The sequence below is a fragment of the Oenanthe melanoleuca genome, chromosome 4, assembly GCF_029582105.1.
Source record: "Oenanthe melanoleuca isolate GR-GAL-2019-014 chromosome 4, OMel1.0, whole genome shotgun sequence".
Lineage (NCBI taxonomy): Eukaryota > Metazoa > Chordata > Aves > Passeriformes > Muscicapidae > Oenanthe > Oenanthe melanoleuca.
The window spans coordinates 38,232,654-38,248,593 of record NC_079337.1 but is presented as its reverse complement, the minus strand read 5'-3'; the positions used below and the strand labels follow the sequence as shown (position 1 = coordinate 38,248,593).

General features: G+C 35.1%; 1 protein-coding gene across 1 annotated transcript in view; it reads right to left on the bottom strand.

Annotated features, from left to right (window-relative positions):
• TENM3 (teneurin transmembrane protein 3) overlaps positions 1-15,940 on the bottom strand; it is a 347,891-nt gene that overhangs the window by 129,185 nt on the left and 202,766 nt on the right. Inside the window, exons 5-6 of the mRNA XM_056490446.1 lie at positions 7,654-7,891; positions 2,672-2,764 (exon numbers count right to left, since the gene is read on the bottom strand). Coding sequence (XP_056346421.1) covers positions 2,672-2,764; positions 7,654-7,891 — 331 coding nt within the window. The remainder of the gene's footprint in view (positions 1-2,671; positions 2,765-7,653; positions 7,892-15,940) is intronic.

Below are 15,940 nucleotides of genomic sequence, written 5' to 3'. Positions count from 1 at the left end.
ATGGCAAGCTCAGCTGCAGCCAAGCAAGTGCAGAAAGAAGTTAGGTTTTAATTTTGCAAGTTTTTAGTGCTAGCTTTATGATTTATTTTTTTAAATAAAGTGTTAACTTGTGATTTTATTTAAGAAAGTTTGAATAAATTTTAGAAATCATATTGAAAGCTTTTTCATCTGCATAGGCCATCATGGATAGAAAATCTTTGTTTTGATTATTTCTGGCTTTTGTCACTAGTAGAGCATATGCCAGTACCCAAGGTTTCTCCCCATGTTGAGTCAGTCCTATAAGTGATGAGGTGCATACAATTTAAAAGAATTTCACAAATAATCATGAGGAGTAACGGACAAAAAAATATCTCAGTTTTTATCAGAGATATTCAGGCTGTAGTCCTCTAGTATTTCAACCATGTCCCAAACAAGCAGTCTCAGTTCCTCCTTATGGACTACTCTATCTACCCATTTGGACACTCACTCTTACACCTTTTGTATTCAGCCTCTTTCAGTTTTCTCCTCTACCAGTATTAATACAGCATGCCCTAAACTCAGCTATTCTAAACTTTCTCCCAAACAGATGATAAAAATCTCGAATCAACCTCCTTGCAAAGAATTCCTACTTAAATACAACAGGAAGTTTTCTAACCCTGCAAAAGTATGAGATTTTCAGAAAATGAGGGGACAATAGAAAACAGAATACAGAAAAATGAAGAAATAGAAAATTCTAGCAAGCTTTATCTATAAGTAATATAAATACAGTCATTTGCTGACAGTGAATCTTACATATTTTCAGATTTTAGGAAGCTTGGGGAATAGGACTATCAGGTTAGGTAAAAGGAAAACAGACTTTTTACTTCAAACTAAGCTGATTTGTCAACAGGTACACTAATATATGTTTGCACATCAGAGAAAAGAATAAAGCCAACAATACATACCATTAAAATACACTGAGATTTCCAGCTGTCTTATGATAATTAATGCACTGTGAATATATCTCTTGAAGCTATAAACAACTATTCTTTAGGTCTAGGTCTATGAAACATTAGAATTTCTGTGTAAAATGTCTGTTTCTATTACCATTCCTAACACTAAAATTGTCAAAGTCATTAGATTAATATTCTCTCTGTAAGCCATACAAATGAGGAAATAGTATATCATAATGTAATACACGCATGACATGAAAACAAAGAAACAAATATATGATGATTCTAGCTGTGACACAGTATGTTAGTGACATTGATAAACTGAATCTTCATGCTGATAGCATGTTGTAGCCTCAAATCTATTATGCTTTGGAACTGATGTATTATTATCTCTGGACAACTTTCACACCAGGAGATGATCCCTGCTAGCGTAATTTTAAAAATGAAGGGATTACAAACAAGATAAATTTCATTGTGTTGTTACCTGAATTAGTCTCACTAACAGAAATTTCATATAACATACTCCATTTGCTAAAATACTTACATTTGTTGATCCTATTACAAACATACACAGCATAAACCAGGCACGGTTCTATTAACTCCACTACAGCATTTATGCATCTGAATCAGTATTGTATGGTAATTGTTCTACAGGGAACAATAAAATTTGGTTTTGTTATGTTTTAATATAGTATGCTCACATTTTTACTTCAAAGACAATATATTGGGATCTTCTGGCAAATATCTGCAATATCTTGGAGTTTGCTGATAATGACTGACTAATTGAATTTAACATACCGTTCTCTTCCTGCTGTTGATTTTAATTTGTGGCTAAATGAAAGCCTAAGAATTTTTTGGAGAAGCAGATCAATGTACTGTGTCAATATATATTACAGATTAATTAATAGGCAACTGCAGATCTTCTCATTTCATCAAATAGCACATTGTCCCTTTAGTTAGGAGTTAGGAGTTACCCTTAGCAAAACAGAATTTGGACATAAAAATCTGATTTTTAGTGGAGCATAAACAAACTAATAAAAAAGGTAAATTTATGATTAACAATTCAGAAATGGTAGTCCTTTGTCAGGGCTTTTTTTCTGTGTTTGTGGGTGTACCAGAAACAAATTACACTGATTCAGCACAAGAATGCCAAAACATAGTTCAAAAGTTAGACACAGATTATTGACAAAGTTAAGTAGATATGGAACTATTTAAAATAGAAATTTTAACTTAAACAAATTGAAATATTAATTTATATGGAATTCTTTATTTACAGTTACATATTTATCAGCAGTTGCAATCTCAAACCAGCTGGTAAAAATATTAAGAAATTAGGTATGTAACTCTTGGTAACTTCTTTGACTGGTCATTCTTTATGCTATATTAATATGTCATAATATTTCAAAAATAAATATTTGCCAAGTAGTAAATACATTACAAACTAAGGATCAGATCTGGCAAACGTGTAATCCTGCAAATAGTTTGCAACAGCCTGAGAAATTGGGCCATACAGAATTAATACAATGTCAATTGCATTCTTAATGTCTTAAGTCAAAGCAAGCAAGATTTGGCAGTAAAAGTTTACCATTTTGTATCTGAGTCAGTATGACAAACTATTTAGACTAATTTTTTAAAAATCAGACATAAGGATGAATAAGTTTGTTCCAGATGTTTTCCTACTGCAATAATTTTTTTCTAAAATCACATTTTGTCTTCTGTGTCAATAGTTAGCATCATGCAAACACTTAAGAGTCACATACCCATAACTGCTATCGTGATATGTTGGAGAAAACACATCCATCTCTATAAGGTTGTCATGACCATTTGCAAGGACTGCTTGACTTTCTAATTCTCTATACATAAAGATACAAAAAAATGAAATTAGAGGTGCAGTTTCAAATTAAAGAACGGGATGATCCCACAAAAAAGGAATATACTAATTCTCTTGCGTAACTTTGTGCAAAACTGAATGTGGGATTTATCTGCCTTCCATGCTGTCCTCTGAACTACATGCTGGATTGTAACCTGAAGACACAGTTGTAAGGCTACCTCTAGGTGGTCATTACCCTTTGGTGATCCCTTATTTATGTGCAAGTCCTTGAATAAAATTCCTGACTGCTGCCTGTGGCAAGGCAAGCTTAAGGACTGATCAGTGCATAGTGGGGGACGTTGTTTACTTAATGAGGCTGGATCAGAGATGAAGTCATAAAACTGAACTGAGACTATTAAAAGACTGTCTCTTGCTGCCTATCTGGCACAGCCAGCCAGAAAGAAAAATATGCAGAGGGCTGGCTACCAGAGTGAATGGGGATCTCATGTTCTACAAATGACAATGCAGAGCAGCAGGAAAGGCAAAGGAAGCATCACAATCTCTGGTTCTCTCAGGGAACAGTGAGGAAATGTGGGGGAGAAATTAAGTAAGCCACTATTATTTTGTTTAGAAATGCATATTTCTTTTGTTCTATCTAAAACAGGGAATGATTAATGTGGGGAAAAAATACTTGGGTCCATTATTACTTCAGTGACTGTGTACCTCTGAAAAAGGGAATAATAAACTCAAGGAATATTGTGCAAATGCTACTGAATTCTGGACTACTGGTGCTTGCCTAAGAGCCAGGGGACAAAACACACAGCATGATCAAATTCCAAGTACTTATAGTGACAGCAAGGGATATTTGAGCAGGAAAGATGCCAGAGGGATCAAGCAAAAATCTAAAGTAAGACACTATTGACATCAAAGAAAGCTTATTAACATATGGGCTTGGTGTTTTAGGATTCAAACAGATGCTCAGTGAGAACCTGACAGTAAAAGAATGTCAGAAGAAAACAGAAATTTTTTACTTTAGTCCTTGAAAACAATACTTAATTTCTAATGTGTGTATATATTGATCCCATAATTATGGCATGTCAATTTTTCAAATGCATTCATGCTGTCAGGAATCTAAGTAGAATCCTGCTTCTTCAACTTGCAGATCAGCAATGTGACACACCCAAAGCGATAAACGGGGTCGTCAGAAGATCAGGACTTGAAGTCCATCCCCAGTTTCTGCCTTTATTTTGTACCATGCACCTTCTCAATAGAAGCAACATCTCTAATCAAGTCCATGTGTGAAAACCTGGAAGACTTACAGATCAGGACAGTTTTGAATTTGATTAAACCAGGCACTCTTTCAGTGGGTGGAATGCGTAAAATAGTTGGTTTGAGCAGACTTTAACCTCCAGCAACAATATGCTTTTTCAGACAATCAATCATTCTCTGCACAAATTGATTTAAAACTTCCCTGGAAACTATCAATACCCTTTCCACACCTTAATCAATATTTAAGGCAATTGCATCACTGGCAGTCCACCCCAATAATGACATGTGTACGTTCATCCCACTTGAGTATTTCTAAGGTCTTCACATTCTAACATGAACTTTGAATCAAGTTTACAGAACAGTTTTGAAGTAACACATCCCAGGAAATGTTTTGTCCATACTGTTTCTGAGGTATTCCAGTACTTTAATTAATTCCTTCAAATGCTAAAATATTTTCCAGCCATCAAGTATTTCTTCAATACCTTCTTTTTTTCTTGGTAAAATAAGTAGCTAAGTAGTTGAACACAGTAATGTTCCTACGACTCCACTTTCATTACTAAGTGGTAAGAGAAGACTAAGCAGTATCTGTATAAACTATGAAAAACATGTTAGTTTCTTGGCTAGCTTCTACAAAAAATTCACAGTCCATCATATAAAATGCAGCCATCTTTCAAATGAGGTATTTTTTGCAGCAAATCTGGTAAGAAAAAGCATAGCTCTTCTTTGCTTCGCTGGCATGGTAGCACAGATTCTGAATGAAGTTACATAATATTCTCAAAGATTTATTCCTTGACTGGAATGTGTAAATTTCCTCTTACCAACAAATGGATATTTGACATTCAATGACTAAAATTAATGAAACACTTCCCAGGAAATGCACTAAGAGATGCTACCAGCTTATTTTTATCTACAAATTTATGAGTTCTAACATACTTTTCCTCTGTGCATCTCTAACATTCAAAATTGATTGCGCATTAGAAAAATTCTGCACATTCAAATATTTGACAGAGAGAGCATTTAAAGAAGTGATTTACTATGTATTTTTACATATCAGTAATTTAGATCCTACTAGAACTCAAAGTCATGACAGTGTAACTACTGATATTGGTGCTCAAGAAATCATTACTAAAACTAGTAAGCGAGTAAAACCTTAAAGCTCAATGATAACAAAAACTCTACTAATATTTAATTACCAAAACATCTTTTATCATATTCAGACACCTGACTCGTAGTCATATATTTGCATTACTTTGGCTGTCCAATCAGCAATTCAAAGAATAAAATGGAAAGTTTTTTGATTTCTTCAGAAGTTCATACTATTTTCTAGTGCTGGCTCCTCCAGCAGATCTATTTGCTCTACAAAAGAACCTGACTTACAGCAGGCTAGGGAACAGTCAAATAGTAAAGAGCATTAAATGTTCAATGAAAGGCCCTGCAGTCTGCAGGAAACCTTCTACTGTCCTGTTTTTTTTTCTTAATGTAGACTTCACTGAGCCCAAACAGATGGAAGACAATTTCTGCCTTTGCTTGGTAATCTCATTGTCATTTAAAGACAGCATCAAAGATGAAAGAAGCATTCACATAACATAAGTTACAGTTTTAGGTCCTCATAAACATTTAAGCAAAGAGTCTTTTTATATGTAAAAAAATGTAAATTGGAGTTTCTGTTGGACATCATTGATCTGTAACCTCACAGTTCACCTTTTTAGCCAGAAACAGCAATGCTTCACACAAATGCATTAGTTCTTGTTAATAGTACTTTGCACAGAGCCATATTGCTGTATATCCTATTAAAAACACAACTGAATACAATATTAGGCAATATATATCTTTTGAAATCACTTTCACTACTACTGCAGAGTGATAGGGACTAAAACCTCCTCCAAGCTTTGCAAATATATCCCTCTCTCCTACATGCACATACACAAACCCAGCCAACTCACTGCCCAGCTACATATGACAGCAAACTGTATATCATTTTTATACCACCCATCACCAGTATGATCTTATAGAACTAGAAAGATGTGCATATATCCTGACATTCACATTCTCTACCTCTAAATGGCTGTCATCTAAGTCAAATTAAAAAAGAAAGAAAAATACCCCTCAACAATAACCATAAAATAAAATATTGTTAAAGAGGAAATAAACTTGTTTTAGTCCAAGAAAAGGATGAAAGAAGAGACCTATCACAAAGTTGTTAATATATGATACTGAGCCTGAAAATCACACTCAGTGGGGAACCTTAACAAAAAGGGGAAAAATCAATGACAAAATAAGATGGGTTCTACACCTCCAGAGTTCCAACCAAGTAAGACTATTAGAAAAACCACAGTAGTAGGGCTCTGTCAAGTTTTTACATGAAATTTTTACATCTTACCTCATTCACAAGTGTTCAAAACTTGAACACTCAAAATACCCTTAGCTCTTCATTGGAAATATTTAAAAGATGAAAAGATTTTACTCTGCAAAAAATACTTAAAATTGGAAGTGGCATTCTCATTCCAGTAATCCTACACCTTCATAAAGACAATAAAAACATATATGGCAATAGAAGCAAACATCAAAGACCTCATCCATCTACTTAAGATAAACTAGTACCAGGAAAATATCAAACATCTTTATCCCCACTACAAACTTATTTCAATAACAATAAGAAAAGTCTTTCTTAAAGTACTAAACTGTTTGAATACGATGATGAAATATCTTCAGTGGAATGCTGTTCCACAGTGCTTATGTCTCATAAACAGTACAGAAGAATCCAAGAAAACTAGGAAAAGGAATAGCCATTCCAAACTGTCTAACACAGCAGTTGCCTGAAACATCCATGGCAACAAAAACTCCTTTAAAGAGAATCTTAAGGTCATATATGTTTTAAATTAGTCAAAATCATCTTTACTTTGCTATAAAACATAATTTAAAGGGATTCAAAGAATAAACTGAAGGAATTTCATAAACATTTGAATTTCTGTCAACTTCAATATAGTAATAAATGCTCAGTTTAATAAGCAAATTGGAATATTATGGCTTTCCTTAATAAAAAATTAGTGCTGATTGAGTGTTACATGAGCACTAATTAATCACTGTAGAGAAATTCAGCTCTGTGCCAGTAAGTCCTATCAACTTTTTTAATAGATCATTCTGCATCTAAAAAAGCTAGTGTCACTCTTCATATTAGCTGCTTCTTTCCTAGAGACAGTTATCATTAAGAAATATATCATTACATCGGAACTTATGTCTCAACAAATCCTAGCACCCTTAAAAACATCTACCTTCACGTAAGTATTTCTTTAAAGGACACAAGTATAAGAGTTAAAAACTATTACTGAATGTTATTTGACATTTGATCTGTATGACAGTACATATTTGACATATTTGTAGCAAGCAAGGCAAGAAATTTCTTCAAATAGGCAAAAGCCACAGATTATGAACAGCAAGGAAAACGCTTGTCTGGAAAAAATTAAGATACTGTAATTACTCTGGAATAGGACTGTAAGGGAGAAGAGTGTCATTGAGGATTTTAGAGTGAGAACATGTTTTTCAGGACTGAAAAGTTTTCATTTTGCTTGCTGAATGAGGGGAAGTATTATCTGGTCAACTTTTATTAAATTAAATATTTTTCTTTAGCATTGCCACAGTCTGTAGTAGTACCTAAGTAATTACCTGCTTTCCAGTGGTGCATTACTGCCAAGCACCCAGCTGTCCTGCAGCTGGACTGACTCAGGTGTGGTTTGCAGCTCGGCGGGCAAAGCAGCCGGCGGGGCCGGACTCTGACTCCTCCTATTTGTCAGTGAGTTTCTGTTAAGTGAAGTGATGGATGGGTGATGCTGTGCTGAATGTTGCTTGTGAGAAGGTGGCAAAGGCTGCAGGGTCGACTGGCCTTGGTTATTTGGAGGTTGTTCTAAGAAGAAAGAAAATTAAACTTCGTTATACAACATCTTGGCACTTGCTACAACCAAAGCAGAATGAGAAATTCAATAGTCCTATCATCTAATATATTTGCATATTATTCTATTAGCAGACATTCAGTGACATTCTGTAAGAGCAAGTTTACCCTTGATGCACCAAGTTCTAATTAATACACAACAGATGGTAAAATTGCTTTTGGTTTTAATTTGTTTCAGTTTTTTTTTTTAATCTGGTTTTATTAACACCTACAGAAAATAGCATCTGACAGATCCCCTAATGCGCCTTTAGACTTCAGCTTTTTTTAACAAACCAACCCTGAAATTAAATGGGTAATTTCAGTAGAACACAAAGGTTTTCAAAATGCATATAATCCCTATAATTATTTAATGGAGTTTTTTAAGCTTTATTTAACTGCAATAAATTATTACAAGCTAGTTGCTAAACAGCAGTAGACTACTCTAGTTTAGTGCATTTCAAATAAGGCAGATCTGCACTACGATCTGCTAATAGATGCTAAGTATTCTTTAGCAGAAGGTCACTCTGTGAAGCAGATGTTGCTTCATGGATATTTAACAAACTGATTCACATCTGATTACAACGTCAGAAGACTCATATACTTAATGACCGTCACATCCATTAGAACACACACAGAACAGATTTTCCAATTTCACACCATGCAATATAAATACAATTTGGAGGAAGTCACAGGTGACAAGAGAGTCAGGCCATCAAAACAAAAGGAAATATTTTCTGACTTAACCAAAGCACACAACACCCATAAAACTTAAACCCAAACCCTCAAAACAGCAAAACCAGCAATCAAATACCTCCATCAATGTTAGGTTTTAACAATGTGTTCCATAAAATCAGTGACAAATAAGTCATAAATATAAGACAAACCTTTTACAACACAATGCACACAAAACTAAAGAAACCTGGACACTTAATTTACCACGATTTAGCAATGACTGATGACACTTACACATGTAACAGTTAATGATTATGTAATTCAAATTGCAAGCCATTTCCTACACTAATGTAGCAGAACATACTTCATAATACAAGTGCAAGTGTTAAGCAGAGCATTAGATATAGGGCATGCACTTTTCTCACAATGCATAAGCTTTCAGGTAGTTTTTAAATTAGTTGTTTGGTTTCAAAAAGCAATTCCCTTTTGGTACTGGTTATAACTGCAAATTGTTACAAACTCAATAATAAAACTCGGATACAGAGAACACAGGAAAAGCATTTCTGTTGAAACAGATGTTTCCAATAACTTACAGGTGACTGCTACAAAATTAACTTAACTGTGAGCAATTTCCCAGGTCGTGAATTTAAGACAAAATGAAAATGTTAAGAAATAAACTTAAACAGAAAAAAAAAAGTCCTTGGAATAATCTCCTTTCTGAGAGTCACATTCTTCTTTCCAGTGATTTTGTGTGGTCAACATGACTTTTGTCACAAACAACAGCAATGCTGAGTCTCTCATTTAAAGAATGACAGCATTTATGCTGCTAGTGAGATTTTCAGCACCAAATCCCTAATATATTAATGCAAAATTCCAGTCCAGGTAGGATACAACTGATAAGCTTTATCTTCACCAACACTGACACAAAGGCTGTCATTGCATGTGATTAAACTCTCTGTCAAGGACTTTAAGCCACATTTCAACAAGCCAGCTAAAGAAAGTTAACAGACCAATGCTATAGCAAAGAATTTTCTCCATGTCTACTTAAAATTTTATCTGATTTAGATAAAAGCTGGTGCAAAATCTGATTTATCAGCTGGTGCAAAATTAACTGTGGCCTTATATTTTGTAATATATAGGAGAACGTGTATATAAAAAATTATATATGTGCACATGTGTCTGTATAAGCATTTACACACATGCATATGCAAATATATCCATATACATTATTAATTACACAAATTAGTTACAAATATTACAGAAGAACAGCAGGTAGAATGAAGTAATTCACATTAATTTATTTTTAATCAGATAGACAAATTAATTACAATTGTTCTTAGGATCAGTCTTTTCTTTTTCATTCCCCTTTTTGATTCTCCTACTGCCTAGCCTTTCTGGACAGTTTTGCCATGACCAGTGCAAAACCCTCCTCCGCTGCAGCTCCTACTAGCTGAAATGTTATCCTGACATCTCTCTTGTTCATTAATTTCTATTCTCATTTACAATCTTTGCTGAAAATCAATCTTTCAGTCTATAATTTTTAGTACTAAAGGTCTCGCACCATTCTCAGCTAAAGACAAAGTAGAGGATTAATCATCTCTGTTCCCTTGCACAAAGGAGGGTGCGAGTGCCAGGCTTGTCTCAGGTAGATGTCAGACCTTCCCACATACTCTACTACCTGTGAGGAAGATGGATAGTGAAGGTTCTGTAAAGGGTATTTAAATACTCCAGAAATAAATGCACAGATTTAATAATTACACTGAAAATATGCTGAAAGAATGAAATTGGATTACTCAGACCATACACCAGCTATGCTGGCCACTGTTGGGATTTAGATTATTTCCCTATAAATTTACTGTCAATCAAAAGGCCCTTCTGCTATATAACATATTACTGACACTGAACAAACAAAGGAAGATATAAAAGAAATTAAGAGAGGCTAGAAGGGAGCTAGAAAGCCACAACAAGTGCAATTTGGCAAAGATCACTTGTCTTCCAGTCCCACTTTCTCTCTCCACAGAATACTGACAAGTGACATTTTCTTGTGTCTGAGAGTGGCTTCAATTGGCAGGGAATCTACAGCTTCCTCAAAATCAAAAATGCCTGAAAAATCTGGAATGATTTATTTCTTTTCTAATTGTGCAAAAGCTACAGGTAGAGTTGCATTTAACAAGGTTAGATTTTCCATAAATCAACAGAGCTAAAATCTATAGTCTTCTACATTTCCTCAGTCCTACACTGTCACTCTGAATGAGAAATCACTGAGGACTGCTTTTTGGATCTCTTCTTCAACCTGCCAGATTTCCCCAATACACAGTTCTACTGATTGCTGCACAATTTCTAACAAAGCCCTAATGTTGCACCACTGATTTGTGAGGAAGAGAGAATCACCACAATAGTCATGTTTAGAATGCTGTTCTTAAATTGGAGCCAGATTCCCTTTATTTATTCTTTTAAGGAATTAAGAGAGAAAGAACAGCTTTCAGTATTACTGAGGCTTTCACACAAAGATATAGGTCTTATGGAGTAACAATCTCTCAACATTCCTGTGACACTGAAAATATTCTCACTGCACAGGCAGGGAAACTGAGGCATGCAGGCATTAGGCAATTCACACAGCTCTCCTCAGAAATCAGCATTACTGCCAGAACAGCTCCAGTTTTCTTGCCTTTCCTACTTAAGAAGTTTATAAGGACAGTGGGATGACATGATATGTACTTCATAAACTCTGCAGCACTGGACACTACTCCCTGTAGCAATAGCCTTCCACATGCAACAATATTGACTGTCAAGACCCTGTAACTCTCCTTTTCTCCCTATCAACCAGCTTGCTGGAAAATGGGAGTCCCAGAGGGAAATACTTCTTCCCTTGGTTATTGAAAAGACAGCAGCCCTGGGACTTGGCCAGCTCCCTCACAGCAAACCACTTATTAGAAGAAAAAGCATTCAAATCTGATAAAGTACAATTGGATTGAAATACTTAAAAATATTCCAAAGAGATACAGTTACTTTGTTTTAAATTGGATTTTAAATGCTATCTTAATTGATTTAATCTAAATGGGAATGTCTAATTTACACTAAAAATAAGCAGATATGGGTAGGTACAGTAGGCTTATGTCTAAAAATGTTAAGTCTTAATTATAACATTCCTGCTCAGTCTAGACCTTAATGATTGTAGAGCTATCCCATTGATCTTAAAGAGAACATTTCTGCAGCAAGATGCAAAGGTAAACTGACCAGGCAGCCAGTCTTCAGGTGCAACAAACAAACCTCACACTTTTAAGGCATTTGTTGAGTAAATCAACATCAGATAATTATGTGTGTGAACATATGTACAGAACTCAGAAAAGTCACAAGAAATTTGGTAGAAAGCTGTCTTACTACAGTTACATGATTTTTTTCAAAACATATTTAAATTGTTATTTGCCCTAGGGAATCATAGTGAAGCAAAGCAGTCATTTCAATTGCAGAGGTAAATTATATGCAGTTCTGTAGCCTTCCACAAAATCTTTTCCTCTTTTTATTTTTCAAAAAGTAATCTACATTTAATTAATTTTATCATTTAATTGTTATAGAATTTGAACAGCATAGGAAGGAGAGACATTTATGATACCTACAGCCATGTGGGGGAAAGGGGCTAAATCAGAGTCAGAAAAGCAGACCAAGTATCCATGGAAAAAAGTAATTTGTTTCATATTTTGTGTGATAGTCTTTCTATAACAGATAGATCATTGAGACCTGTCAGTTAGCTACTCATCTAAGAAAAAGAGGTAATTTCCATTTTATAAGGATTAGGCTTTTAAACAGTGTATAACTAATGTGAACTTAGAGTTTCCATGAAAAACACAAAAGCAAAGTCTTCCATTATGATATAAACATTTCAAATGTGAGCAAAATGTTATTCAATATCTATGTCTATGAGAGTCTTAACTCTTTCTGGTCAGGCTTCTGCTTTTCTATTCTCTCTTTAGAAAAGTCTCTGCCATGGTAAAGAAAATATCCATAATACATACTAGAAGCAAGACTCTGGAGTAGACTGAATGTTTTAGAAAATTGGTAACAAAAGATACAACCTTTTGTTTGCAGGTCACTGGTCCCTGGTCTTCTAGCCCTTGATTGCCAGCAGTAAAAAGTAATTTCTATAAGAACTGGTTTGATTTCCTCAATAAAACCCTCCCATGGACTTGAAATTTTACCTAATTGCCATATGGTCGTATCTCCAAAAGTATGGTAAGAACAAGTGGGACTTACTTCAGAAGTCCCTGCAAATTGAAAAGAGTGGGTATCATTCCTTAATTATTCCAAAGGAGCTCTTTTTAAAAGTGCCTGCTTACAGAGGGGTAAGACAGGCTACCTGCACTGCTATGACCATGGCTTCAGAGATCCTGCAGGCAGGTAAAACCCATCACTCCAGAAGTCTCTGGTCTGGAAGCACCTTCCATGAGAAGCCACATTTAATTAATGAAAACATAAAGAAGGTTTTGTGTTCAGAAAAAAATTGAGTATTTAAGTGTTCACTTGTAATTAGGCTTCAGTTCAGGGTGTGCGAGGCTCAAAGCTTCCTTTCTGATCATTTACTACAAGCCATAGGGGTAATTTAAGACAAGTTGCTGTATGTGCTTGTTTTGTGGTTAATCCCAAGTATTTGCTTAGTCTTATTCACATCCAGATTGGCTCTGCTATGCCAAATGCTTTAAGGATCCAAACCACACACCCAACCCAGGGACTGAGGTGACACACTGCCTACCATCAGAGGAGAGTCCTTTCACTCTGATTTGTTGTCAGCTTGTCCATCCTTTTCTGCTTGGTTTATAACTAATGGACATAGAGATGGAAACAGAATTAACCCCCAGCCACTGCTGCTGACTTCCTCTGTGCTCCTGTGCTAGATACATGGTGACAAGCACAAGGAGAAGTGACAAGGACACTTTGATCTAAATATGCACCTTGTGTGTGTGTGTACTATTATAATATAAAATGGGCAAAAGTCAAACAAGTAGCTTGATCAAAGAGGGCCAATGTTTGTCTCCTCATCAGTACAATGCCTGTAGGGTCTGACAACCTGTCAAGCTATCTGGGAGTGAGAAACTACCAGTGAATTTAATGCAGGATAAAGCTCTGAAAGACTGCATTACCTTACTTATGATTCTAAGTTTTGGAGAAATAATAAAGAAAACCTTAATTTTGTCATTTATATTACACATTTTCCTTTAGATTGCACCATGACTTTATTTTTTTAAATAGAAATAAAGACTTCCGTCCTGAATGGGAAGAAAGACTTATTTGACTGTGAAGAAAGTAAAAATGATCCCATGGTTTTGATGTGAAGTTCTATCTAAGACAAGATGACAAGAGGAGAAAAGTAGCTGGAACTCCCTGGAGGGCAGTAGGAGTCCCTAACATACAACACTGGTGTGTAAACCACAAAGTACATGTTGATAATTTCCCACACACTATAAGAACATTGTTCTTTACCAGTTAAATATACACAGGAAGACAAAGAAAGAAGTAATGCAAAATTACTGCAAGCTTTAGGAACTGAAGAAAAAATACTTTTTCCAATGTCTTTCAGCTGTTTTATCTTCAGGAGAATTACACTTCCAGTTAAAGGTACACTTGTAACTTTGTCTTTCTATTTCAAATCCACTAAGCATAATATTTTCCCTCAACCTGTGCATTCTCAGCTGTTTTATAATTCAGCTCTCCCTAATGTTTTATAACCTTGCTGCAGAAATAGAAAGCACCAGTTACTAATCTATTCCCAAAAACTTTGTAAAGTATATGAACAGAGCTTGAAACTTACTTGAAAGGCACATTTTTTTGTCCCTGATATTTTTAGAATAAACAAGCTGAAAAGCAATACCCTATATGATATGTGACCCTATGAAGATAGATAACATAACTTTCTATTTTATGGCATTTACTTTGAAAATCTGATTAAGATAGATGTCTCCAGTTTGTAATTCTTCAATGTCATGTTGTCATAGTTCCCATCAGCAAGATGCTTTAGAGCCTTTCGATTAATATTGTATGCCAGAACTGAAATTACATCCTTTGTCGTTTAGTTCTTAATGGTGCAAGTGATATCTATCAAGTAGTGTTTTATGAAGCATGTGTGATTTTTATTACAGGCTGTTTTCACAAATCTTCTTCAGGTTTCATAAAGACTGTTCATGGTTCACAACAAATATGCCTTGCATTTAAAATCATGCCAATTCTTGATGGAAAATAAACTTTGGATTTTTTAGCAAGGTTTATCAATAGAACAAAGCTCTTCCTTAATTTAAATCTGTATATAATAATCTTAATTAGGAAAACAAAAATATTACTGTAAGCCCTCCTCTTGCATGAGAACTCTAGAGTAAAAAAACCCTCCAAACACACACAAAAAAGTTTTATTTTCATAGGTACAGGGTTACATTTGCCAAATCTTCTAAGTGACCTAATATTTAAAATAGAGGTGGCACACAGATAGAACAGAAGATGCAACATTCCCCTGTAATCTAAGTACAACAAGGATCTTAATTTGCAGCATCCATATTTGTAAAACAAGATGCATATAGTCAAATTTCTTCAATTTACTGGTAACCAGATAGTTAGGGGCAGCTGAGAAGGAACCTTAAGGCTGGCTATTTTTGGACAACCTGCCATTTAAGCCAAAACCTGCAAAGTCAATAAAACTTAGGTCTTAGATGACACATGAGCAGAATGTATTTTGTAAGTATGTTTTTGTCCAAAGACTTTCTCTTGGTACCTAGAGTAAGGCAAATACACTGCAGGAAGAATCCTGCCCATTGAGAAGAAAGTGGGCATTTCTTCCACAGATGGTGGTGAGAGGAAAAATCGCAGGATTTACTTCTGAAAGGTTTATTAAATGTTGTTTCCACTCTGTTGTTCACTGTGGGAATGGAACCAGCTCACTTTTAAAGCATTTTTTCCATTAGGTGGAATCGATTCTCAAAGCATTCCAACAAAAACACCTCCAGCCTGTGACCACTGCATTAACCCCTTCAATACATATGTAACACACAGTCAATATTATGGTAGGCAAAATCTGTTTAACTACCATACAGAGACAATGTCTGCTTATCTGGTATCTATATAAGGGCCCAGCTAACAAAAGATACCTACAAAAGCATGTGGGGTGAAAGAACTCAGATTTGAAGAACAAATACCACCTGGATCAATGAAAACCACTTATGTTGTTACCATCCAGAAGGCAGACATTTAAAGTAACAAAGTAAACTGGACTTTGCTGGCTTTCAACTGAACTGGGGAAGCTTAATCACCTTATGAAAGCTTAACCTGAGACAAATATTTCAGCTTCAGTGAAAAAAGCTATAGTGGAACTAG